Source organism: Acinonyx jubatus, chromosome X (assembly GCF_027475565.1).
Source record: "Acinonyx jubatus isolate Ajub_Pintada_27869175 chromosome X, VMU_Ajub_asm_v1.0, whole genome shotgun sequence".
Taxonomy (NCBI): domain Eukaryota; kingdom Metazoa; phylum Chordata; class Mammalia; order Carnivora; family Felidae; genus Acinonyx; species Acinonyx jubatus.
Window position 1 is genome coordinate 38,158,736 of NC_069389.1, and position 27,866 is coordinate 38,186,601.

The window sequence follows — 27,866 nt, forward strand, 5'->3', positions numbered from 1 at the left end:
GTGTCAGGAGATCCACACACACTGTAATCCTCTGACATTCGCTCACCGGCAGTCCCCAGTTCCTGTCTCCTACCCTGTGATGAGGTGTTTGACTCTGCCAAAATACTTCTTATTCAATCCAGTAAAGCGTAAGCTTATAAATAATTACAGCTAAGAGCTAAAAGAGAGAGAGAGAGAGAGAGAGACACTAAATACGAAGATTAAAAACACTGATGTTACAATTTAGTATAAAGATCTCTCTTTTCCACCAGGGGGTTTGGGACCTACGGCAGCCCCTTACCCTCCCCCACCTTTTTGCACTTCCTCTCATCTACTTCCATGACTGGATCTCATAAGCTCTTTTGAAAAGACTCCTCAGATTGATATTAAAGAGTATGTTAATCTCCCTCTGCTTAGAAAGTCCTTGTTAAGCGTAGTTTTCAAATAAGGCAGGTTTCACTTGGGATGCCAATATTAGATAACGTCCTACACCCTGCTTTTATCTTTCCAGAAGGAGAAGAGCCTTTTAGATCTTACAACTACAGTAAATCCTTGCATCGTGAGTAACTTGTTCTGCGAGGGTTCTACACGACGAGCAAACGTTTCTCATACATTTTACCGGGATAAACAAGTGATGTCTTGCAATTCGAATAGTACGTGATGACAAACGTCACATGACCACAACTGAGCCCACGGTTCTTGAAATTTGCTTTGATATACAAATGGTCTGGATTACAAGCATGGTTCCGGAACCATGTCTAAGGCCTTCTGGCCAGTGAGTGTGGAGTCAGGTTTCCTAGCTGAGCCTACTGGTCTCCAAAAGTCTAACTGCCCTGTTTTCAAGCCTCTCACCTGAATTCAGCGCTTTTGAAGGGCTACTGGTTCACAGTTTTATGATAACCCCAAGTCCTTACACGGCCAATGGAGAAATGGTGTGGCAACCCTGGGGGGGGCGGGGTGCAGCCTGGGACTCCCATCAAGACAGACTGTGCAGAGGGGGGCGCCTGGGTGGCTAAACTGGTTAAGCGTCCGATTCCTGATCTCAGCTCAGGTCATGGTCTCATGGTCATGAGATTAAGCCCCGCATCGGGGTCCGTGCTGGCAGTGCAGAGCCTGCTTGGGATTCTCTCTCAATTCCTCTGTCTCTTACAGGCAGACGTTTATTTTTTTATTCGAGAGATAGAGCGCGTGCCCGCAAGGGGGATGCCGGGCTCGATCCCACAACCCTGGGATCAGGACCTGAGTCAAAATCAACAGTTGGTTGCCCAACCAGAAGAGCCACCCAGCTGCCCCTGCAGGCAGACTTTGAAAATAAATGGTTTCTGGGCAGATTTTTCTTTTCTTTTTTTTTTTTTTTTTTAAGGTTTGTTCTGAGAGAGAGCGAGCACGAGTGGGGAGGGGCACAGAGAGAGGGAATCCCAAGCAGGCTCCGCACTATCAGCACAGGGCCTGATGCGGGGCTCGAACCCAAGAAGCTGCGAGATCATGACCTGACCGGAAACCGAGAGTCGGACGCTTAACCTACCGAGCCACCTAGGCGCTCCCAGACGGATTTTTCAATACTGACCAATGACTCCTAAATACACACGTTTGCCCACGAAACCGGTCCACACTTAAAACCGGGATTTTATCAACGTGTTATTTTTCCAGAACAGCACTGCCACACTAGTACATTGTAACAGGACCCATCTGCCATCTTCCTTCAAAAGGAAAGACTCTCTGAGCTCACGGTGGCCCATTTGTCCTTGAATTCTCAACCAGGCCTCAGGTGGCTCCTGTTATGGAAAAGCTGCAACCCCAGCAACTATCCAGGTTCCCTCGGGGTTTCTGTTTGTTCAAGCGCTTGGCCTTCCGCACAGGCCGGTGCCGATTAGCTGGGACGGCACAGTGTGTGGCACCAGATTTTCTTCCTTCCCTATAGTTGCTGAAATTTCTTTACGAAAACATTGTCAGCGTCAGCAGAAAACCCAGGAAACCTGATTCAACCCCGGGCTTGCCTCCTGCCTGTGCCTGGCATCCGCGATGCTGGGCAGCGGAGGGCCCAGCGTGTAAACAGAGTAGGCCGGGACCCGTGGCCAAGTTGCGCAGATCCATTATTCATGCCCACGTGTGCGAGTGCACAATGTGAAACTGGTGAAGGAGAAACACGGACTACAGCGTGCAGCGAGGCGAGTCAGGAATGATATGGGCGGCCCACCTGATCTGAATTCTCCTCCATGTAGCGTAAGGTATACTCGTCAGCGTTGAGCAAGTGAAACAGGTAGCCATTCACGTTCACTCTGGCTCCAACATACAGGTCCTCGGCCTGGATGTATTCTGATAGTTCGCTTTTAAAGACTTCTTGTCCAGGCTTCTTAACGCGAATTCTTTTCAGGAACATCCCACCAGTAAACCCTAGAGAGAAAGCAAAGAGTTTAATGAGTAGCCTTTATTCTTCAAAGAACCACACAACGTGCCTTTTGAGGGACTTCGTGCTCAAACACAAGAGTGGACGACTTAGCCTGTGAACTCACAGCTGCCTATTCTTCTCAGACTTGAGGGGAGAATGAGTCAGGGGGTGAACAACAGACTCCCTAGGTGAATGTGGAGAGGAAAAAGAGGTGTGGCATTCCAGCCTTTTCTTTCCTCTCTCTGCTCCCTTCCCCAAACCAAACGCTTAAATAAACACGGAGCAAGTTGCCTGCTATATAACCAGCAGCATACCGGGAACTGGGGCCTCAGGAAGATACTCAGCTTTAGAGCACGTTTGGATAGTACCACGTAGAACGTTCCTTACCTGAGCTTATTTCCACCTATTTGTCCCAGATGGCGTCTTATATTTATTGCAGCGTGCAGCTTAAATAGACGATGCCCTGTTTTTGATGTTTATTTTTGAGAGAGAGAGAGAGAGAGAGAGAGAGACAAAGAGCGAACGCACAAGCACAAATGGGGGAGGGGGAGGGAGAGTCAGAGACAAAGGATCCGAAGCAGGCTCCAGGCTCTGAGCTGTCAGCACAGAGCCCGACGCGGGGCTCGAACTCCCGGACCACGAGATCATGACCTGAGCCGAAGTCGGATGCTCAACCGACCGAGCCACCCAGATGCCCCGAAGATGCCCTGCTTTTGGAAAGGAGCTTACTTCACTGTCTGAAGATAACTATGGGAGTCCCAGAACTTTTTTTTTTTTTTTTTTTTTTTACTTTTCCTACAGGCTACATATCTTTGCTTCCTGTAGCAATGCCACACATTTCTTACTTTCCGGAATTCTGACCATTTCATCTGCTCTCCTCTGGGGGTTATTTGCTTTTTGCCTCTTGCAAAGCAATGAGAAGAACTCAAGACGGGGATCCGGTATCTTCTAACGGATGCTGATTTGAAACCTTCAAGGCATCTGAGTACAGCACGAAGCCAGATGAACTTCGGGGGTCAGCTTCATCCCACTCCTGACACATTCAGAAACTAGAGGTGGTGGAAAGACGCAGGCTTTATAGCCAAAGAGAGCGCCTGGCTCTGTACCTTGCTGGATGATCTTCAGGAGTTATTGCATGTCTCTGAACCCCTCTGAATTCTCACCAATCAAATGGGAATGAAATTCGCAGGGGGCTATGAAAACGTGCCTCTCAGGTCATCTGTTGTGGAGAACACAGTTAGCAAAGGCTTCGGCAGCTAGGCTCTGAAAGCCACCCCCGGGGTTTGGACCGAGGTCACGCTTCCCACAGCCTGCTGGGTAAGGCAGGGATACTGACGCAGGCCCATTCCTGCAAGAGGGAGGCCCCTCGAAAGAGCGACTTTGGCTCCAGGACTCCTGGTCAGCCTTGCTAAAACGTGCTCAGAAGCCCCCTGCAACCTAAGACATTCTCTTTCCTTTCTTCCTTCCCTCTGTCCGTCACAGGAGTCAGACAGGCACTGCTGTCCATCAGCTCTCTGGCCTCTTCGGGCTCCTTCTACAATTTCCCTCGCCAGCATTTCCCCTAATAAATCTCTTGTACGTTCAGTCTCATGTTGAGGTTTGCCCCCTGGAGGATCCAGACTAACACAAAACCTCATAAAGTTCTTGTAAGGGTAACAGTGGGTACTCAATCATGGCTGCTACTATAATTAGTAAGCTTATAGCTGATTTCCAGCACCCTGTTTTCTGAGTGCTACAATCTGTGTGGTCAGACTCTTCCCCATTCTAGATGTACAGTTTTGTTGGTTTGTTTTTTTTTATAGGCTCCCCACCCGACACGGGGCTTGAACTTCCCACCCTGAGATCAAGAGTCACATGCTCTACCAACTGAGCCAGCCGGGCACCCCCAGCGTTGATCTTTTGACCCTGAAGAGCATGACTCCTATGTGATTTCGTATTTTAAGAGCTGATCCCTTACTCAGATCACTACGCAGCCTTAGCTCTACAAATCGTTCGTTATTCATCGGTGTGCAGAATGGCTCGTACAAGCTCATAATGGCCGCCTGTTAAATTTTTAGGGATTTTTCAAGCCAGTTGTTAGTGTCGCTTGCTTGAAATGGACTATGGCTGGGGCATCTACAACCATGGCAGTTGGCAAATGTTTTGACAAATTGGGGCTTTTTAAATTGTTTTCAGAGAGCCGGTTCCCCAGCACACCACTGATGATTCTTCCCAGATGTGCCTTCAGCACAGATACAAGTTTTCAACGTGTTGGGACAAAGAACAGAGCCCTGCAGTTCCCTAATTCGGGGAGTCAAAATCAGTGGTTCTCCTCAGCCACGTCCACGGTATCAGCATGCTGCAGAGACGCGTTCCGTGCACCCGGGTGCTGGAACCGTGGCCTGAGCCTCAGACGGACAGAGAAGCCAGAGGAAGGGAGGCACTGAAGATGAAATCTGTTAATCTGGGACTGTCTTAGAGGTACGCAAAAATTTTACACGTGGTACTCAAAAATAGATTTCCTCGTCTTGCTGTGTTTGGGTGGAACAGACCATGATTCTGAAGCTCCTGGATTCCACAGAGGAACCTCAGAGGCCACAGAGGAAAGGGGGACAGTATCCAGAAGGAAGCATCCAGAGTCCCCCAGCCCGGAGTCAACCAAACTGTTCCTCTTTCATCATTTTATATGGCTGGGCTCCCATTTAAGAGATCTTTGTAAAGTGAAGTTCAGTGGTTAAAAAAAAAAAAGGGAAGAAGAAGAAAGCCACGATCTTAGTCATCTAGGCCATAAAATCGGACCAGGCTCTCTAACTTTCAAAATGAAATGGCTGTGGGGCACCTGGGTGGCTCGGTCGGCTAAGCGTCTGACCCTTGATTTCCGCTCAGGTCATGATCGTATGGCTCATGGGATTGAGCCCCGCGTCAAGCTCTGTGCTGACAGGGCAGGGCCTGCTTGGGGTTCTGTCTCTTTCTCTCTCTGCCCCTAACCCCGCTCTTGCGTGCATGCTCTCTCTCCAAATAAAGAAATAAACATTAAAAAAAAAAAAAATGAAGAGACAGCTACTTGCTCCGAGAAAATTGCTAGAAGAGAGCTGTGTCTCCTACCTGAATTCCTCTCTATAGGTTCAAACACTGAAATCGTGTCATCGCTGAGAAAGTACGAAATGACAAACATCCTGTCCCGTTCCACACGTTTGTGTGTGATTAGTTTTGCAAAAAACCGGAGTATATTGCTTATGTTGCCATAGCTAAATGGAAGAGAAATGAGAGTTACAGCCTTATTACATACGTTAAAATAAAAAAAACTTGCAAAAGATGTGCTATATGTATTTTTTTAACTGCAGTATAACTGACTTACAACACGGTATCATTTTCAGGTACACAACATAATGATTCAATGTGGTCACCAAAATAAGTCTACTCACAATCCGTCATCACATATGTTGTGTTTCTTGTGATGAGATCTTTTATTGTTATTAAGTATAATTTATTGTCAAATTGGATTCCATACAACACCCAGTGCTCATCCCAACAGGCGCCCTCCTCCGTGCCCATCACCCACTTGCCCCTCTCCCCCCGACCCCCCATCAACCCTCAGTTTGTTCTCAGTATTTAAGAGTCTCTTGTGATGAGAACTTTTAAGATCTACTCTCTTCACAAGTTTCAAACATGCAATACGGTATTATTAACTATAATCACCATACTGTATATTATATCCCCAGGACTTGTTTTATAATTAGAAGTTTGTACCTGTTGACCCCCTTCACCCATCTCCCCCATCCACAGGCTGTGCTACAGTTTGGATAGTGATACAAACTCTCTGAAGTTGAAAAAAGTTCAACCACCTTCTTATTAAGGCTTTCGATCCAAATGCAGAGCAGTTAGTTAAAATATCCCTTATTCTTTAGACGGCCAGGGGAAGTGCCCCCTGTACTACATTAAATATGATAGACCTGACCCTTTATAACACATATCACCCATACTGTGAGTACCTATTACGTGTCTTTATAAACCATCGTCTAATATAATATTTGTTGCATTGTAGGCACCCAATACATGTAGAAAGTTGTTAAAAGACCCACATAGATTGAAACTTGCACTTAGAATACAACAGTCCGGTAGATGGAAGAAGGGATCAAATTCTAGAATCAAAAGTTCCCAGGGACGCCTGGGTGGCTTAGTCGGTTAAGCATCTGACTCTTGGTTTCCGCTCAGGTCACAATCTCACGGTTCAGGAGTTCGAGCCCTGCATCAGGCTCCACCCTGACAGCACACAGCCTGCTTGGGATTCATATTCTCTCTCTCTCTCTCTCTCTCTCTCTCTCTCTCTCTCTGCCTCTCTCTGCCTCTCCCCGGCTTGCAAGCACGCTCACTCAAAATAAATAAATAAAACTTAAAAAAAAAAAAGTTCCCAAAGTTCACTGCCTGGTCATTGAAGAAATTAAAATTAATTCATGGTCCATCAGGAGAAGCACGGCTGTGGATATCAGCTGGTGAAAGGTGGCCTTTGTAAAATCCTAAACCCTCGGGGAGGAGTTTGATCTTCAAAATCCTTGCCTCAAGGAGGCACAGAGTAAAATAAACCATGAACTTCATCACTTCCCTGTCACAGCTCGAAGCAGGGAGGCCCCCCGCTTTCAGATTCTCCTATGCCGAAAATTATCCTTTCCCTGCAGTCACAGCGACGAAGACACAACAACAAAAATAGGATTTCCGACTTGCCTTTCTCTGCCCCTTTCTCCCAAGTGTCCAAAGAAACGGCTGAAAAGGCATGGTACCAAATTCCCAGCTATGTTGGCGTAAGGCCTCACGGGAGATGGGAAGTAGCGGTTTGGGAGGCTAGCCTTAGGGTAGCCCGGGCCAAACAGCCAGGTGCCCACAGCTCTGTCTCCTTCCTTCCTAGTTTCTGTGGCTTCAGACAGACCTCAGATAGCATGGGGGCAGCTATACCTGGTCAACCATCTTCTCTGGTGCATAAATGGATTTGTGAGTAACAGATTATGGGGGCACCTGGGTGGCTCAGTAGGCTAAGCATTTGACTCTTGATTTTGGCTCAGGTCATGATCTCATGGTTCTCACGAACCTGCATCGGGCTCTGCACGGACAGTGTGGAGCCTGCTTGGGATTGTCCCTCTCTCTCTCTCTGCCCCTCACTTGTACTCTCTTTCTCAAAAATAAACAAACCTTAAAAAAATAGTAAGTAACAGATTATATAACCCCTGTCTCATGAAAGACCCATTAACTGTTACAAATACCTGAAATACCACCCAAACAACTGAAGGAGGTGTAACGTCAGGCCAAACGAACACTACTGTAAACTTAGCTTCTTAGAACTTCCATACATTTAGAAGTGTGGATGGTTAGCGTGGGTTTTTCACACTGAAAATGCCTTTTGTTCACCTATGTCTTGTGTTCTGGAGAACTCATCAGTCAGGAGTATGGTTTACTCAAACAAAATCTTTAGAGCCGCGGTTCACAAACTTTGTTGTGTTTAAAGGTCACCCAGGGAAGTTGTTAAATATACAGAATCCAGAGTCCTACCCCCCCCCCCCCCCAGAGATACGGATTCGGTAGTTAGCTTGCATCTCCAGAAACCTGCATTTTTAATAAGCTCCCCAGGAGATTCTGATGAAGCGGTTCCCCAGAGCACACTTTGAAAAAACACTGCTAGTATCTTCAGCTATTTCCTTGACTAATAAACTAATTATCAAAACTGTCTAAACTCTCTTTTTATCACAATACTCCTAGCGCTCGAAAAACTAGCATTTTCCCTGCTTCCTATTATACCACCTATATTGCTCGACCTGGCTTTCCGGGCCACGGACAGGTTCAAACACACACCCCTACAGGTATTTGCCGTAACCACCTACACCATACAGTTGACTTTTTTTTTTTTTTAATTTAAAAAAAAATTTTTTGTAACGTTTTATTTTTGAGACAGAAAGAGACAGAGCATGAACGGGGGAGGGGCAGAGAGAGAGGGAGACAAAGAATCGGAAGCAGGCTCCAGGCTCTGAGCCATCAGCCCAGAGCCCGACGCGGGGCTCGAACTCACGGACTGTGAGATCGTGACCTGAGCCGAAGTCGGACGCTCAACCAACTGAGCCACCCAGGCGCCCCAATACAGTTGACTCTTGAGTGACACGGGTTTGAACTGCACAGGCCCACTTCTACGTGGATTGCTCTTTTGTTTTTATAAATACAGTACTCTACAAGGAATAGCTTGGTCATCCACTTCTCAGTGTATATTCACTCCCTTGGTGATCTCTTCTAATATTAGGTCTTTAAATCCCATGCTGATGACTTCCAAACTTCAGTCTCTAACTCAGACCTGTCTCCCAAACCGCAGACCTGTATATATATCCAACTGCCTACTCAGTATCTCCACTTGATAGCGAAGAGACATCTCAAACTTCACTTGTGCCCATACTGAACTTCTGTTCTTGCCCCACACCTACTCTACCTATAGTCTTTCTCATCTCGGTAGATGGCAACCCTATCCTTCCAGTGGCTCAGGTCAAAACCTTGGGAGTCATCTTTACAAACACCTCTCTTCTTTCAGAACTCCGGTCCAGATCTGTCAGGGAATCCCATTAATTCAACCTCTCAGAATGTTTCTGGAATCTGCTGTCTCGTCACTTCCACGGCACCCACCCAGATCCGAGCCGTCGTAACTTTTCTCTTGGACCGCTGCAGTAGCCTCTGAACTAATCTTTACTCCTACCATCGCCTTTCTACAGTCTACTCTCTACGCTGCAGCTAGAGTGATTTTTTTACTTTTTATTTTTTTATTTTAGAGAGCACGTGCGAGTCGGGGAGAGGGGCAGGGCTGGGGGAGAGAGGGAATCTCAAGTAGGCTCCAGACTCAGCGTAGAGCCCGACGCAGGGCTCAACGCCATAACCCTGGGATCACGACCTGAGCCGAAATCAAGAGTTGGACGCTCAACTGACGGAGCCACCCAGGCGTCCCTGGAGTGATTCTTTTAGTATATAAATGAGATCAAGTCGTTCCCCTGCTCTAACTTCCCAAAGGCTCCCCTTATCGCTTGAAGTCAAGAGAATCCTTATAATGGTCTACAATGTCCTATAGGATCTGATCCTCTATTACCTCTCTTAATTGGTCTACTCTGTTCCTTCACTCGTGTGTTCTATCCAGTTAGCCTTGCCCTGGGTCCTTACACCAGCTCTTCCTTCTGCCTAGAACAGATTTCCTCCCCCTCCTTAGTAAGGTCCATCCAGACCGTGCTATTTTTTTTAAGTGTATATTTTTGAGAGAGAGAGAGAGAGAGAGAGAGAGAGCGAGCACGAGCAAGTGGGAGAGGCAGAGAGAGGGAGGGAGACAGAGGATCTGAAGCAGGCTCTGTGCTGACAGCAGCGAGCCCGATGCGGGGCTCGCACTCACAGACCGTGAGATAGATCATACCTGAGCCAAAATCAGATGCGTAACCGACTGACCCACCCAGGTGCCCCAGACCATGCTTTAAAAAAAAAAAAATGAATCCAGGGGTGTTCCTTAGCCCCACACTACCAGTTTTTCTTTATTCTTTTCATAGCAACTGATTACAGTCTTGACTTTTCCTGTGGTATTTAACACCTTCTACATACTCACGGAACAAACTTATTTATCATCTGAACTGCGCGCTGTCTGCCTCCCCCAGCCAGAATGTAAGCTGTAGGAGGCTAGGGCTTTGCATCTGTTTTGTCCACTGATGGATCTCAAGCCCCCTAGATCAGTGCTTCATACCTACTCAAAACCTCACAAACAGCGGGGAGCTATAGTCTTCTGGTTGGAAGAGACGAGAAGATTTCTTTTTATTGACGAGAAAAAAAAATTCTTAAGAGAAGGAAAAAGCATGACTGATGGAGACAGCAGGTGGAAAAACATCTGAAGTAAGTCAGAGATGAAGATTAAGCCGTGGAGTTTTGGATGCTAGACGGCTATGAATAGCCCAAGTCTGGGATGATAGCTTTCCTGGTGGGAAGTCATTTGTCTCTTCTATCCATAAAAACTGGAAGGGTGAATGTGTATTCCATTTACTTCCTTGCTCATCCGTTCCTTCTCTTATGCGGCAAAATATTTAATGAGCCCCAAGTCCGCAGCCAGCACTGTTCAGACTCTGAGGGAAGCAGTTAAGCTAGTCCCTGCCCTCAGAGAGCTCTCGATCTAGTGGGGGGGGGGGGGGAGACACCACAATTACATAAACAAGTAATTGCCACACACCCTGATAAGTACAGGCTCTGTGGAAAGAAGGTGAACTCCAGGAGTCAGACCTCTCTGGGTTCAAATCCTAGTTCAACTAAACATTAGCTGTGTGAGCTTGGGCAAATTGCAAAGCCTCTCTGAGCCTCAGTTTCCTCATGTGAAGAATGGGTACAAGTAATATTATGTACTTCATGAGGTTGTTTTGAGGAATAGATGAGATCAAGTATCGTAAAGCGGTTAGCATACCATAACCACAAATCGCTTATTAGCGGTAGTAATACTATACTATTATTATTATTTCTAAAGGTATGATCAGCAGGGTACTTACTGTGGGCTCGCAGAGAACAAAGTAACTAATTCCATCAGTGCAGCAAGGAAGAGATTATTCTGGGGACCCCTGGGTGGCTCAGTCGGTTAAGTATCCGACTCCTGATTTCAACTCAGGTCATGATCTCACGGTTTGTGAGGCTGAGCACCCCCCCCCCCCCCGCCCCAATGTCTGGCTCTGTGCTGACCGAGCAGAGCCTGCTTGGGATCCTCTCTCCCCCTCTCTCTCTCTGTCCTCCCCTGGTTGTGCGTGTGTGTGCGCGCTCTCTCAAGATAAATAAATAAAAACTTGAAAAAAAAAAAAAACCAAGAAAGATATTATTCTGGTTCTCCCAAGTCAGACTAGACAATCTGCCCAGCAGGCTACCACAGTGAAATTTTACCCAGAAAATAAAGTCTCCATTCCATTAAAAACCTCACAGGCCTCAATCTGGAACTCCCAACGATTTCCTTCAACGATTCATTGGACGGTGGATCACCATTAACCTCATGCAACAATTAGCACCCAGGAAAATTTTTAACAGCAATATGCATATAGTCAACATATGTCACATACAATCACGCGTCTCAATTCACAGTTTATTAGCATCAAGAAACTGTTGTGCGTGCTTTGTGAGATCGTCTTCCTTAGGTTCTCACAGTTTTAAAACCTTGGGTTATTCAAACTCCTGTGTAAGTCTCCCGCTGAATGTGCCAGTTACTATGGAAACAAGGTCACTGTGTGGGAGGAGCCTGAGGGAAGCGTATTCCTGGCACAGAAGGAGCAGTGGACAGAAAGAAACAAAATTAGACACATTTGTGCCTGTACCACCATTGTCCAGCCACAACAGCATGACAAGGACGTGGAATGCTCTCTACAGTCAGTGTTCTGTGGGCAAGTTGATGCGGTGTAGACAGAAAGAGAGACTAAGGCAACTACCCACAGGGAGCTGTTTTCCCCCGGGTTCCAGAAGCAACACCCTAGATCATATTTCATCTTGTTTACTTATAAGAAAAATTCCCTCTCCTTTTACAATTGGACATTCTTCTTGCCCGCCTCCTTCGGGTAGCTGCCCTGAAAAACAGTAGTTAGTGAAAAGTATCCATTGGAAGTCCGGCTCTGGAAATTCACTGCAAACTCTATTATCTAGAAGGGGGGTGGAGTGAGCTGGTGTCCCTCTTAAGTGACGGGATTCAGTGGCTCTCAAAGCCTGGTGCCCATCAGAACCCCCTGGAAGGCTGGTTAAAACACAGTGCCGGGGGTCCCACCCACCCCCACCGCCAGAGTTTCTGCCTTTAGTAGGTCTAAATTCTTGAGGCCCAAGAATTAAGATTTCTAACCAGTGTGGGGGCCACACTTGGAGTAGCATCAATTCCAAAACCTAAAAAACAGAACTCTAGAGTCCTTAAAAGTAAAGGAGTATTTCTTAAAAGGTAAAGGTCATCACGTGATGGCAAAGATAGCCTATTAGACACCCTATACGATTCTCAATATATTTTCGGCATTTTTTTTTTAACGTTTTATTTATTTTTGAGACAGGGAGAGACAGAGCATGAACAGGGGAGGGTCAGAGAGAGGGAGACACAGAATCCGAAACAGGCTCCAGGCTCTGAGCTGTCAGCACAGAGCCCGACGCGGGGCTTGAACTCACGGACCGTGAGATCGTGACCTGAGCCGAAGTCGGCTGCTTAACCGACTGAGCCACCCAGGCGCCCCTATTTTCGGCATTTTTACCAACACAGCAAAACTACTGTTCCCTCTGTGTCAAAATGTTCTACAATCAGGGGTGCCTGGGTGGTTTAGTCAGTTAAGCATCCGATTTTGGCTCAGGTCACGATCTCGTGGTTCGTGGGTTCAAGCCCCACGTCGGGCTCTGGGCTGACACCTTGGAGCCTGGAGCCTGCTTCGGATTCTAGGGCTCCCTCTCTCTCTGCCCCTCCCCCACTCGTGCTCACTCTCTTTCTCAAAAATAAACAAACATTAAAAAAAAAATTTTTTTTAATGTTCTACAATCATATCTCCTTACATTTGATCAAATTCAGAATGCTTTTTCTTCTCCTCCACTGGTCTTACTACACGTTCCCTTTAGTATTTTTCTACACCCGTTCTCCTGACTCAGTATTTCCCTCACACAGGACTTCAATGTTCAGCCCACATCCTATTCAAACGTCTGCGACATTTTCCCACTTTTTCCCCCAACTTCCCTCACCAGGGCCTGTTCTCCCTGCAGAAGTAAACAGCAGCCATGGGCAGTTCCCACATTCTATACATATTGATGGGAGGGGCAGATTTTTCCTTGTGTATATCAGGAATAATTTTCAAAGTCCAGCTTTTGAAATTATATTCACCCATGGGAGCAATCTACAGTTACGAAATTCAACCAAACCTCTCAAATTAAAACAGCATTAATTGTCAAACAAGACTCTGAAAAATACTGACAAAGTCACTGAAGTTTCTATACCAGGGATTGGCCAAGGACAGCACGTGGGTCGAACGCGGCCAGCCGCCTGGTTCTGTACGGGCTGTGAGCGAAGAAGGCTTTTTACATTTTTAGGTGGTTGAAAACATCCAAAAAAAAAAAAAAAAAAAAACTATTTTGTGATACGTAAAAATTGTATGAAATTCAAATGTCAGTGTCCATTGACAAAGTTTTATTGGAACACAGTCACACATTTGTTACGGGCTATCTGTGGCTGCTTTCGCGTTGTAATGGCAGGGCTGGGTGGTTTTAACAGAGGCCTTACGGACTACAAGGCCAAAGGCCTTGCTATCTGAGTCTTCAAGAAAAATTTTGCTGACCCCAACTCCAAACCATTTCCTAGGGACCATCTTGAGGAGATATATGTATGGAAAGGCAACAAAAATCGGGGATAATATAACTTTAGGGGCTTCCAGATGGCACTCTAAAATAATCACCCGGGGGGCACCTGGGTGGCTCAGTCGGTTAAGCGTCCGACTTCGGCTCAGGTCATGATCTCATGGTCCATGAGTTCGAGCCCCGCGTCGGGCTCTGTGCTGACAGCTCAGAGCCTGGAGCCTGCTTCAGATTCTGTGTCTCCCTCTCTCTCTGACCCTCCCCCATTCATGCTCTCTCTCTCTCTCAAAAATAAATAAACATTAAAAAAAATTTTTTTAAATAAATAAAATAAAATAAAATAATCACCCGGGGGGCTCACTTCAGCAGCACACATACTAGCGTTAGAACAATCCCGAGGTCAGCATGGTCCCTTGGTCATTAGGATGACCGGCAAATTCAGGAAGTGTTCTGTCTTTTTAAAAAAGTAGAAATAAAAGATAATGAAGTCAAATGACCATTCCTTGGTAAGGATGTGGAAAGGGATCCCCCGTGCCCTGTTAATGGGAATGTGAACTGGGGCAACCGCGAAGGAAAAGAGTACGGAGGGTCCTCAAAAAACTTAAAACTACCACATGAGCCGGTAATTCTACTTCCGGGAATATATCCGGAGGAAACGAGACAGGGTAACAACCTAAGGCGTCTAGCGACAGATGAATGGATACAGAAGATGTGGCATATATCTGCAATGGAATAGTATCCAGCCGTAAAAAAAGGAGGAAATCCTGCCATTTACAGCAACACGGATGGACTTTGAGGGCATTACGCTAAGTGAAATGAGTCGGGCAGAGAAAGACATGATCTCACTTCCACGTGGAATCTCAAAAAACCAAACTCCTAGAAACAGATCAGGTTGGTGGTTGCCAGACTTGGGGGTGGGTGGGCTGGGGGTTGGGAAAATGGGTGAGGGGGGTCAAAAGGCACAAACCTTCAGCTATATAAGATCAAGAAGTCCTGGGAACGTAATGTACGACAAGCTGACCACAGTTAACAATACCCTATCGTGTATTTAAAAGCTGCTGGGAGAGTAGATCTTAAAAGTTCTTATCACGACAGGAAAACAAAAGTTGTAACTGTGTGAGGTGACCGACGTGAACTGATCTTCTGGTGGTGACCATTTTTTTTTTTTCAACATTTATACATATCCAATCTTTATGCTGTACACCTTAAAGTTATAGAATGTTCTAGGTCCACTGTGTCTCAAGAATCCTGGGAAAACTAAATCCGTTGAAAAGCTCTAACAGCATGTTACTGGACTTTGAATTACATGGGGCTAAGCATCATCAGTTCCACCATGAGGCCTACAGTATAAACCCAGCACATCTGGGAAAGATCAGACCCAAATCATGGTTCCCTCAAGCACCTGTTCTTCTCCATGAACTTCTTAAAGTTCCTCTGATGAGGTGTGGGCACAAGGCCTATGCAGGTGCGGAGAGAATCCTCTTCGGAACCAAAGCCGTTATAAGGTGGAAATTTCCTTTCTATCTTTGGAGGAGGAGGAGCCTTGCACGAAATCGAGGTAAAGTTCTCTGTAACAAAACAAAGGCAAACGAGACGTCAATGGTTTTTATTTTGGTTTGGGTTGCTTTGGGTTTGTTTTGTTTTGTTTTTCGCCCCGATTGTGGCTGTTTTGAAAGGTTTGTTATGTTTTCAAGATGGACTATTTTAAAGTCTTTCAAAGAAAACACAGCAAAATCCTCGGAGGGTAGGTCTCAATCATGTTTACAGAAACCAAAGAAGTCACTCAATAATCGCCATTGGTTCAAAAGAGAAAAAGGAAAAAGAAACTGCCTATGTCAAGTAAGTAAACATTTCTCTTTTGTCATCACATCCCCATTTCTGACTCTTTTCTGTCCTTCCGTGATTTTCCCAATGATATGAAAATTCAAACTTGGAACGTTCTGCCACCCGCCCATCCCAGATTTTAACCTGGAATTTAGCCCTCTCCCGTCTTCAGTCAACACTCCCTAATCAAACTCCTTTCCAAACAGGCCTGATTCCTCACTGTTTTGCCTTTACCTTCCCCATGCACCATCCCCTCCTCCTGCGTCCCCTTCTTCAGACCTCTCTCTTTTCCTCTAACTCAACTCCAGGCCATGGCACTTCCCCATCGAGTTACAAAACCAAACCAAAACTTCTCACCAGCCACGGCTCCAGGTTGCAATTGTACTCAGATGTGATGGAGGCAGAAAACCAAGAATAAAGCTGAAAACAAATACACAAAACTTGAAAGAATAGCCACTGCTTACTCGCTCAAAGGGAGCGTTCTGGGCAAATGTCATTGCTTTTCTGTAACTCATCATCTGTGAGGATGGAGCGATGGACAGAGGGCTGGGGACATATTTGTAATTGCCTGGGAGCTGTTAGGCACTCATCTGTGAGGCTGTATAATCTCCAAGTCACTTGTGTTTGCCCCACCACAAAGGGCAAAGAAAATGCCAGAATCTTTCGGAAAACAAACACAACAAAACATTCATGACTCTAAGGAGTTCCGTACAAGCAAAGATTTCCTTTTCCCCTGTTAACGTTTTTTTGTTTGTTTGTTTATCTTTGACAGAGAGAGTGAGCGAGCGTGCGCAGGGGAGGGGCAGGGAGAGAGGGAGACACAGAATCCAAAGCAGGCTCCAGGCTCCCAGCTGTCAGCGCAGAGCCCGATGTGGGGCTCGAACCCACGAACCGGGAGATCGTGACCACAGCGGAAGTCGGACATTTAACCGACTCGACTGAGCCATCCAGGCGCCCCTCTGCTGTCAGACTTCCAATAGAAGAGTACAGATTTAAAGCACAACTCTATAATGGAAAATACACATCAATTTGTCATCCAAGGCAACCAAACTCTTCGCATTGAGGGTTTTGTTTTGTTTTTTTACTGATAGATCAAAAGGCTAAGGGTCCGAGGCTATTTCTAACTCCCGATTTGAAAACATTTTCAACTTTCACATTTCCTTAGACTTCCTTATTTCCTTAGCCTTTGTGTAAAATCCCCTCGAGCATAATCCCCAAAAGAGTATTGTTCTGCCCTAACAGAAACCATTCACGGAAGACATATTGGCGAAGAGAATGCCATCAAAGATTTCTCACTGGCTCAGTGAAAGGGACCAGCCAGGCAGCCAGTACAGAAGTGGCTTGCGAGCCTCTCCTATTGCTATTTTTGTGTCAATTAAAATCTTGGTAATAAAGAGGAAAGTTCAAATCTTGGAATTAGGTAGAGCTGCGGTCGACCCCTATTATTGTTAACCGGCAAATCAAACACACCACTCACTGGTACCTTCATTTCAGGGAAAGGACCACAGGATGGCAGGGAAAACTCTGTGATTAGCAGCACATCGGGGCGTGATCAGTTTCTTCTAACAAGGGGACACATGCATACATACAACTCTGCGTACAAATCTGAATAGTGTAACCAAAAGAGCACATATGCTGGATCACAAAATAATTAAGAATGCATTCTATACCTCCCCCCCCCCCAGAATTACAAGTTTTATAAGTGTTGTTTGCTCTCAACTACATAATTTTTGCAACAGATTTAAGTAACAAAAGAACCAATTTCAAGCTTTCCTCTGCACCCACAGCGCCATCTGGTGTATAGAAGCCGAGGAGTGTTCCTCTCTATCATGCCTGACTTTTTCGTAGCACATACATCTTTTTCTCTGGGTAATCGTGTACACCCACAAGGCTTCGGACTTGCACCTATGTTTCCTGTATTTGTTTTTCCATCATCCCGGCATCTTGCATGCTTCAGATATTAAAAAAATGTTCCTTGAATAAATGAAAAATTATACCAGTTTTGTACACAGCATCTTCCCAAATATCTTCTTAAATGGCACTCTGCTGAACTCTGAGACACCTCTGTCGTTTCAATGGCCTGATTCCTCTCATTCCGAGTGACTTGTAAAAGCAAATATACTGCGTGCCTATCCACGGTTAACTAGATTCCAACAAAATTACAGAAAGGTGATGTTTTTAAATTTTTTTAATGTTTGTTTATTTTTGAGAGACAGAGACAGAGCGCGAGCAAGGGTGGGGCAGAGAGAGAGGGAGACACAGAATCTGAAACAGGCTCCAAGCTCTGAGCTGTCAGCACAGAGCCCGGCATGGGGCTTGAACCCACAAACCATGAGATCGTGACCTGAGCCAAAGTCAGGACACTCAACCAACTGAGCCACCCAGGCACCCCAGAAAGATGATGTTTTTAAGACGAATGTTAATGATCCTTCACTGTGATTTACTATTTGCCGTCTCGATTGGAAACAATGCTGGAAAATGCCTTCAATCACCTCAAAGTTCATCTTTTTTTTTTTTAATGTTTATTTATTTTGAGAAAGTGAGAACATGAGCGGGAGAGGGGCAGAGAGAGAGAGAGAGAGAGAGAGAGAGAGAATCCCAAGCAGGCTCCGCACCATCAGTGCAGATCCTGACACGGGGCTCGATCTCACAAACCAACCATGAGATGGTGACCTGAGCCAAAATCAAGAGTCAACCGCTTAACTGACTGAGCCACCCAGGCACCCCTCAAAGTTCATCCCCTATGTTCTAGTAACCCAGATATGGACCCAGATTTTAGGAGGCCTGAAGCTTACATAATTTGGGAGTAAGCGCTTCAATACAAAGAATGCCAAAATGGTTAAGACAAAATTAGGATCGGGGCTTTGGACTGGGGCTCAGGCCATGGAAGAATCCTAAAGCTCAGACTTCATTAACTCCATTAACATCAAAATAAACCCCCCTCTGCTTGTACCCAATACCCAGGTCAAATGAGTTTGGTGGGATGTTCATTTCGGGGGCAAATAATTAGTGAATCACATTATTCTTGAGCCCTCGCTCGAAAATCCTTCAGGGACCGTCCATTCCTCAACCCTCTGTGCTTCGCGGCGGACGAAAAAAGGGGCAAAGTTGTTACATCCGTTAAGGCCACGCGGTGCAACCAGAAGCAAAGTCTACGCCTGACGCTGCAGCTTGGGATAGCTAATTTGCGCCAATGACCATTAAATTCTCATCTTTGATGCCCCACCGCTTCCAGCGCCAAGAGTTCAGAGTTCGTCAAGAGGCCAGAAAGAAATCCACCAAATCAAAGATGCTTTAAAGAATGCTGCTCATCTTTACTGTCAGTACAGCCTAATACGCACTTAAAAGCAATGGAAACAGCTGGTTTGTTGTTGCTGTTGTTGTTGTTGTTTTACCAGTTTTGGCTGTCCCAGCCACTAAGGTTCGATGATAAGCAAGTCCTCCTATAGCAAAGAAATAATAACCCAAGGCAGGAATTCTAGGTGAGAACGGGTTACATTCAAGTCCCCGTGCCTTCAGTGAGAGAAACTCCTGCTGGAGCCCCTGGAGCCTTTTCTAACCTTTATGCTACAGGAAAGTCCAACAGGCATCCATCTGCCGGTCCGCGTGCATCCACACGAAATCATGAGGCAAGTGACACGCTTACAGCCCGGCAGGTGAGCCAGGGCCAGCGGGATGGCCGAGCTGCCTAGTGGGAGAGTCACATTGGAATGTTCCATGCAAGGAGTCTATGGAATCGCTTTCTCCTTAGAGTCCTTGAACGCACAAAAGAACCCTCATTTTTTTTTTTTTTTAGGAGTCAAATTGGGTTTTACACAGGGGCACAAATCTCTCTTGGAATTCTATGGAGCCCTCTGCTTCTACATAAATAGAAAGCTTACCCCTGCACCTTCCTTGGGACTGTGAGCAACCCCTTCTCTTTGTCTGTCTGCCATTTTTTTCTCACCGCCCCCCCCACCACCACCCCAAATCTGCTGAGGTGTCATTAGATAGGAGAAGGTACTAAAAAGCACCAAGGTGGCATTTACAAATCTCTCCCTGGCCCCTCTTAGGAGGTCCCAGTGGTGTGGTTAGCGCCTGTCTGCGCCTTCCTGGACTGCACTGGCTACAATTACTGACAAGGGAGGAAGTGCGACCACACTTACTGACGGGACTCTGTTCTAGTTTGAACTTCAAGGATACGAGAACATAATGCGTAAAATACGGTCTCTGAATTCAGAGAAGCAGACGAATTATAAACTCGATCGAGATGTCCGATGTGACTGTATCTGAGTAACATCAAGTACGCTAATTTAACCTCACCAAAAAGTCAGAAAAGGCAAAGTAACGATTACCAGAGAATGCGGATTCACGACCCACCCACCCCCGCCCTGCTTGCACCATGGATATAATTTCTAGTCATTACTTACATTAAGTACACTGTTGTGACTCAAGAAATGCTGTGTAATAATAGTGTCTGTTAAATGGGATATTTTAACATATGAGAAATATAAAAAGTCAGCGTGACTATAAAATGCATCACAATTTTGCATTTGCATAATTTTCTGTTTAAATGCACGATGCTCGTGTTATATTAGCTTTAAAGGCACAGACTCCCTTTTTTTTTTTTTTTTTTTTACATAATGCATAATTGTATAGAGTGACCCAGAGAAGTGAGCAGAAAGAAATTAAGCGCCAGGGATCAACCAAAATGGACCATCGGGCATCTAGAGCTGATCTGTTTGCCGAGGACGGCTAGATTTAGAGGACGCCAGAGAAGTCACTCTGTCTCTTCAAGTTCCCTGCAAACCGGTTAGGAGACTAACAACATACTATGTCTCACCAGTACCACGTTCATTTTCCCAAATGCAACCTTTGCAGTCTCGAAATCGAGCTGGCGGACAAACATTAACCAAATGTTGGGGCTCTGCGCTGAAGGGATCAGATGAGGTTTGGAAACCTTTGCCACGTCCTTCGCATTAAGACCATCTTTCAGTGGGACGGAGGTCAACGTCTTCAGTTAACTCGTCTTTTCTATATATGTTTTTTTTTTTTCTTCTTCAAGTTTTAAGCCTACCCCGAAGACTTACTGATTCTACACAGGCATCGACATTTATTAAAAACCAAATCCGGGGGCGCCTGGGTGGCTCAGTCGGTTGGGCGGCCGACTTCGGCTCGGGTCATGATCTCGCGGTCCGTGAGTTCGAGCCCCATGTCGGGCTCTGTGCTGACAGCTCGGAGCCTGGAGCCTGTTTCGGATTCTGTGTCTCCCTCTCTCTGACCCTCCCCCGTTCATGCTTTGTCTCTCTCTGTCTCAAAAATAAATAAACGTTAAAAAAAAAAATTTAAAAACCAAATCCTCCTTCCCAGGGATCTGCGGACCACTAGCAACTCCTCCCCAACAGCCACCACATGCACATGCCTGGCTGCCTCGTGTTCACAGTCCCCAAAACTAATGTGCCCAACTGCGTCCACGAGAGAGCACGACTTTTAGACAGTAACAGAAGAGACTACCGATGTGGCCCCCTAAGGCCCGTGCATTGTGACTAATCTGGCAAGCAAATGCCGTGGAACAAATTCCCTTAATGAACGGAAGAGTGAAATCCAAAGTGTTTTTTGTGCCAACCCTTTGTGTATGCTGTGTGCCTTCTCCCACGACAGGAAGATGCCCAGGAGACCAGGAATGCTGCACAATGGGAACACCAAGACATGTGAGATGCTCATTCTAGTAACAAAGTGCCTTGTCTCAGACAAGAATACGGGAGGAAGCACTATCCCCCCGCCCCCCAGCTCCAAACCCCAACCTGGGAGATCAGCAACCCTCCTCCACACCATCACTTCCACTCAGGGACAGGTACCTGGAGCAGGGCCCAGGAAGGGGGCAGGGCTGGCTGGCAGGTTTCACAAATGAGGGCTTTGTTGTTCCGGTTTCATGTCAGATCCTCTGCCCGCTTCCACGATTCTCATAACGCCACGGAACATGCAGTAGGTTTCTGTGCTCCTTCCGGCCTAAGAAACTCTTTAACTCCATAGCTCCTAAGTCCTACTACAACAACCTGTACCTGTTAGGTTCTTTTTTTTTTTTTTTTTTTAAGCTTATTTCTTTCTTTTGAGAGAGAGGGAGAGAGAGAATCCCAAGCAGGTTCTGCGCTGTCAGCATGGAGCCTGATGCGGGGCTGGAACTCACAAACCGTGAGATCATGACCTGAGCTGAAATAAAGCGTCAGACGGTTAACCGACTGAGCCACCCAGGGGCACCCCGCCCCCCAGTAAGTTCTTAATAAACCACTTCTTCTCATTCTGAACTGAACTCATCTGAAGAGAATGGATGTCTAAGGAGAGAGAAAAGCTGGAAACATGGCTGGGCTTCACCAGGAAAGGTAGAACAAACTGGCACAAGAGACTCAGAGAACTCAGATAAGCAGTATACCCGTTGCAGTAAGCAGGAATTCAGTGAAAAGAAAAGCATTCAGATTTCCATTTCAGTTGCTCGACCGGAGAACACGGAGCCCAAGCTGCAGTCAGGCAGAGGGCCGGCTGTAAAAGAAAACGGAAGCCTCTGGCATCAGGTAGACAAGTTCAGAGCTCGGCTCACCCTTCACTTACTGCATAGCCTTCGACAAGTCAGCCTCAGCTTCTTCACCTCAGCTTTTTAAGCCTCGGCTTCTTCACCTCTGAAATGGGGACAATGAGTCTCGAATCGTTGTTAGGAGTAACACAACAAACGCCTACCAGCAAATGCTCAATGAATACATGGTAGCTATTCTGAGCTTAGCATTTGCAACTCAAAAGCAAAATCCTAAACTACAGAACGCAGATTCTGAATTTTTAAACGTTATTTTTTCTTATTTTCTTGATTTTTTTTTTTTACCTTTATTTATTCTTGAGAAACAGAGAGAGACAGAGCACCAGCAGGGGAGGGGCAGCGAGAGAGGGAGACACTGAATCGGAGGCAGGCTCCGGGCTCCGAGCCGTCAGCGCAGAGCCCGACGCGGGGCTCGAACCCACAAACTGCGAGATCATCACCGGAGCCGAAGTCGGACGCTTCACCGACTGAGCCACCCGGGCGCCCCTTGATTTTTGATTTGAGAAGAGAGAAAGAGACAGCACAGGTCAGGGAGGGGGGCGGAGGGAGAATCTTAAGCAGGTTCCACGATCAGCACAGAGCCCAACGCAGGGCTCCATCCCACGACCGTGGGATCATCATCTGAGCCCAAATCAAGAGACGGACGCTCAACTGACTGAACCACCAGGCACCCCGAAGTATTATTTTCTAAGTGACATACGTGTTCCTTACCAATTCCATATTTAGTCTTGTAATAGGTCTTCGTAAAGTCATCACAGTCGCAAAGAAGCACTTTCCTTCCCCACACGTTGATGGTGGTTCCTATGAACAGGTCACTATCTTTGTAAAACTCCGGGTCTACTTTCCCGAGCTAATAAACACAAAGGAACAAGGCGTTGGCGCCACAGACCCTCTGAAGACTTAGGCAAAAGAAAAAAAAAATTGCACAAAAGGAAAAAAAACACAAACCCTCGTTTGTATCATTTATAACCAAGACAGCCAGTCAATGTTAACATCTGGAAAGTCTTTTGGTAATGCAGTGCTTGCAAATAGCGACACAACGTGTGTATTTATGCACATGTGCGCTTGAGCCTGTTGAGGATTGACAGACAGAGGTGCAACGCACACGTTTATAGATTCATTAACCACGTTCACAATCAATCTCGCAAGAGAATCTGTGACGCACCCCGTATCTCAGGTTCCAGGAAGGTCACACCGGAAACAGCAATGAAACGTGAGGTCCCTCACCTTGTATTTATCCAACAGGTAGCCGTCCGCCGGTCTCCCTGTCAAGCCACGATACAGGTTAAGAACTGCTCGATCCGTTATCTGACCTGGCTGATAGACTCCAGGTGGGCCATACTGGAAGAGAAAATCCAAACGAGGTACGGTAGGTGGCTTACTGAGCACAAAAGATGGTCGTGGTGAGGGGCCCAAGCCGGAAATACGCATTGTATGAGAAGCGGACCAAAACACACCGCCCCAAACACGCCTCTCGGGCCTATGGACTATTTTGAGCTGGTTATTCTGAAGAAAACAGCAGATTCGGGAGGAGCTGGGTACAAGGTTCCCTTTTGTTTAACCAACTGAGCCACCCTTTTGTAGAAACCATTTACATCTATAAAGGAAATCTCCATTTGTAAGAATGTCTCCCTCTGTGTCCCAGGAAGAGAAGGCAGGCTGAACATCTCTAAAACCTCTGACCAGCGGGGAAGACGACTTAAATCTGCATTAACCAGCGCACTTTTGTTCACTGTGCTTTCCTTGGTGACCCCCTATCACCGGCTTCCCTCCCACCTGGCCACTTGACCCCCCTGTAGCTGGAGATGGTATTTAAGGTGGTGGCTTGGGCCATTTCAGGAAGTTCCTCCATTTTCCTAAGTCTCTCTCATGAGGACGGGAGGTATACATGTTATTCAACATTTGCTGGTCCTGTTAATCTGTCTGTCGTTACCGGGGAGGGGAGGGGTTTTCCTCCCCCAAATACGGTTCTCCTCTGCCCTCATACTCCATCCACCTCTCCCTCTACTTCCACACCCATCCTTCAAGGCCGTGCTAAAGGGCTCTCTTTTCCCCTGACCCTTCCCATCCTCCTAGCCTGTCCCCAGTCCACACCTCCATAGCACCGAACACAGGGCTAGACCGCTCCGTGTGGTTTCTCTGAATGCCTCACCGGCAGCCATCTTTTTTCCTCTTCTCGAAACTACGAGAAACGCCCTGAGGAAGAAACCATGCCCTGCCCACGTCACTCAGCTTAGCATCCTGCCCAACCCTGAGCTCAGGAAGCACTAGCCAGCCGAGAGGGACCGCGTGGTGAGGTGGCAAGAACCCCAGAGTGCAGGCGGCCTCTACCGGAAACCGTGGCCCAGAGCAAGCCAGGGTACTGCTCCACGCCACGCACCAGACGTGGTCCCAGCGGTCGCGTGAGCTGCAGGAAAGGTCTTAACCAACTTCAATGAATGGAAAGTGACCCGTTTATCACATACAGAGGAGGAATCTGAATCATCCCTGATAGGTGTGACATAAAACACAAGTTCAAATGTGCAAATTTATGACGTGGGGAGGGGGGGTGAGTCAGCCAAGCAACGTAGAGAAACAGTACCTTTGGAGCATTTTCTCTTTGCCACTTACTAGCTACAGGACTTGGAGCCAGGTATTTACCTTCTGGGAACTTCGGTTGTTGTCTGGGGTTTTTTTTAAAAATGTTTATTTTTATTTTTGAGAGACAGAGACAGAGCACTGGGGGCGGGGGGGGGGGGGAGAGGCAGAGAGAGAGGGAGACACAGGATCCGAAGCAGGCTCTAGGCTCGGAGCTGTCAGCGCAGAGCCCGACACGGGGCTTGAACTCACGAACCGTGAGATCATGACCTGAGCCGAAGTCGGACGCTTAACCGACTGAGCCACCCGGGCACCCCCCACCCCACCTCCACCACCCCGAGAACTTCCGTTTTGTCGTCAAACTGCAGTTAATAGTACTGATTCCTTGCTCTCTCAAAGGATGCTTGAGTGTCGAGGGACTGCTTACTGCTTTTTTTCTCTCTCCGCCAGGAGAATGGAAGTTCCATGAAGCAGGACTTAATCCATTTCTTTCTCACTGGAACCCCCAGAGCTGGCACACAGTTGACACTCAATAAATATTTGCTGAATGAATGAATAAAGGAAGCAACGAATGTCAAGACATACCGCAAATGTCCAGTACGTCATTATTATTTTTTATAATTGGTCTACTGGTCAAAGCCATTCTAAAAACAGGCTTCCCAGGCTACCTGAGCCAAAGTCGGAGGCTTAACCGACTGAGCCACCCAGGTGCCCCCATCCCATTCAGCTTTTACAGTTACTTTCAAAGGGAGGCCTTGTGAACAGCGTTTCAGAGATAGAAAAATACACTCAGAGAGGTTAAGTGACTCGCCGAAGGTCACACAGCTTTTAAGGGGCAGAGCCACAATTCTAACCCAGGTCCTCTGTCTCTCTGTTGTTTCTTCTGCCCCCAAGTTACTTAGCTCTCAAATGGCCATAAATGTGTAGAAATCAGCCCAACAACTCTCTTTTAATAGTAACTAAAATGCAAAAGCTGTCGTTGATGTTAGCCAGTGGCTAGTTGGTGACTGGTGGCTACTTTCCTAAGAATCATTCCTGGGCATATGCTTGTCGTTTGGGGGGGGGGGGGGGTGTGCACGTGTGCGTGTGTGTTTGCACACTCAGAGCTTAGACCAAAACCGTGCAATTCCTCAGTAGGCTACAGAGGCCAGAGGCCAATGCCCCATCCAAGGGCATGAGCAATTCTTCTAACTAGAGAGTCACTTACTTTCCGAAAACTGATTACGAACTCAATGCTGAATATGTACTTCCTCTCTCATTTGACTTCTTTTTCTGTTTACTTGCCTGAATTCAACCCACAAAATTCCAACTTCAATTTGTTATATGCTCTATATTACTTTCATAGATGTATGTATTTTTTTAAGTTTTTATTTATTTATTTATTTTGAGAGAGAGAGAGAGAGAGAGTGTCACAGAATCCAAAGCAGGCTCCGGGCTCTGAGCTGTCAGCACACAGTCCGATGCGGGGCTCGAACTCGTGAACCGTGAGATCACAACCCGAGGCAAAACCAAGAGTCAGACACTTAACCGACTGAGCCACCCAGGCGCCCCTCACACATGTATTTTAACACAGAGAGCACAAAATGAAAGTTTTCCAAACACCCGTACTAACACTTGGTAACTGTGGTCATTGCACAGTCATAACCCACAACATTCCAGACAGTGAATGGTGAGTCTTTTGGCCCGCAAGAAAAACTCGGAAAGTGGTTCCGTGTCTGCGGCTCACCTTGGGTAGCTTTTTCCTCCGGAGGAACAACGATGTGGCATCCCGGCCTGAGCAGGGTGGCATCACTTCTTTGATTTCGATGGTATCGTCGCACAGAAAGTAATGCAGAATGAGTTCTCGACGGTCCCCGAACATCGAGGCTGAGTCGTCCCACAGGCAGAAAAAACGTAAAACCTTCCTATCATACTCAAGGAACTGTTTCAGGGTGTCATAGGACTCATAGGGACGTAAGGGCTCCATGCGGTCTAGCGTCTGAAAAGTGGGGAAAAAAGGTCAGTAAGAGTGGTTTTGCATAATCACTTCTGGGATACACGCAATCAAAGCACATGAAGAGATCTTTCCCATAGACTATTCTGGGATCTTTTTAAAAATTTCAAAGGACTCAACGACATACGTGTATATACACCGACAGCTAGTTTTTGCCTTAAAAATACAATCCAGGGGCGCCTGGGTGGCTCAGTCGGTTCAGCGGCCGACTTCGGCTCATGATCTTGTGGTCCGTGAGTTCGAGCCCCGCGTCGGGCTCTGTGCTGACAGCTCAGAGCCTGGAGCCTGCTTCGGTTTCTGTGTCTCCCTCTCTCTCTGCCCTTCCCCCTACTCACACTCTGTCTCACTCTCTCTCAAAAATAAGTAAACATAAAAAAAATACAATCAAGTAGTAAGAAGCTTTTAATATTAAACAGTATTTTAATACACTATCGTTTTATACTGTTTTTGAAAACTAGTTTTTCTCAAAGAGTTAAAATTCTTTTTTTTTTTAATGTTTATTTTTGAGAGAGAGTAAGGGAGGAGGAGCAGAGAGGGAGACAGAGAAACCCAAGCAGGCTCCACGCTGTGAGCACAGAGCCCAACATGAAGCTCGAACTCACAGACCATGAGATCATGACCTGAGCCGAAATCAAGAGTCAGACGCCAAGCCGACTGGGCTACCCAGGTGCCCCACAAAGACTTCAAATTTTTAAGAAAACACAAAACGAATGTGTGGTGACAGAAGTTAGAAGAGTAATTGCCTCTGGGTCAGGGAATGACCAGAAAGGGGGAGAAGGGAACTTTCTGGGGGCGACGGAAATATTCCGTGTCTTGATTTCTGAGTCGCTTACTAAGTCGTATACGTTTTTCAAAACTTTGTCGATCGGTACGCCTAAGATTTATATACATCTGAGCCTATGCTAATTATGTCTCAACCCCCAAAAGACACCGGTCGGGCCTTTTCACTGAGAATCTGTATCTGTAGATCCTTCTAATGCATCCAAAGATTTTTGTAAAAGTCAAGGGAAGAAACAAGTCATAGTTTTATTTTGCTCCAAAGCTTCAGATATCAAGGCTCTGGAAGGCTATGGAAACAGGAGCAGAGCCAATGGAGAACCACCACAGTCTTCTTGGTGTGACTTTTCTAGACTTGTAGGTCCTCAGCCCTGTCTCGGAGCAAAACTTCCCCCATTCCACCTGATGCAGCCAAACAGGACGGTTATAAAGGAAGTGCTCACTGGCAGGAGAGAGGC

At 46.5% G+C, this 27,866-nt stretch overlaps 1 protein-coding gene across 2 annotated transcripts in view; it reads right to left on the reverse strand.

Annotated features, from left to right (window-relative positions):
• The window catches only part of EFHC2 (EF-hand domain containing 2), a 200,531-nt gene that overhangs the window by 81,025 nt on the left and 91,640 nt on the right, over positions 1-27,866 (reverse strand). For both annotated transcript variants that reach the window (XM_053202258.1, XM_053202257.1), the window contains exons 5-10: positions 26,365-26,616; positions 23,289-23,402; positions 22,773-22,911; positions 15,075-15,240; positions 5,453-5,595; positions 2,177-2,373 (exon numbers count right to left, since the gene is read on the reverse strand). In XM_053202258.1, coding sequence (XP_053058233.1) covers positions 2,177-2,373; positions 5,453-5,595; positions 15,075-15,240; positions 22,773-22,911; positions 23,289-23,402; positions 26,365-26,616 — 1,011 coding nt within the window. The remainder of the gene's footprint in view (positions 1-2,176; positions 2,374-5,452; positions 5,596-15,074; positions 15,241-22,772; positions 22,912-23,288; positions 23,403-26,364; positions 26,617-27,866) is intronic.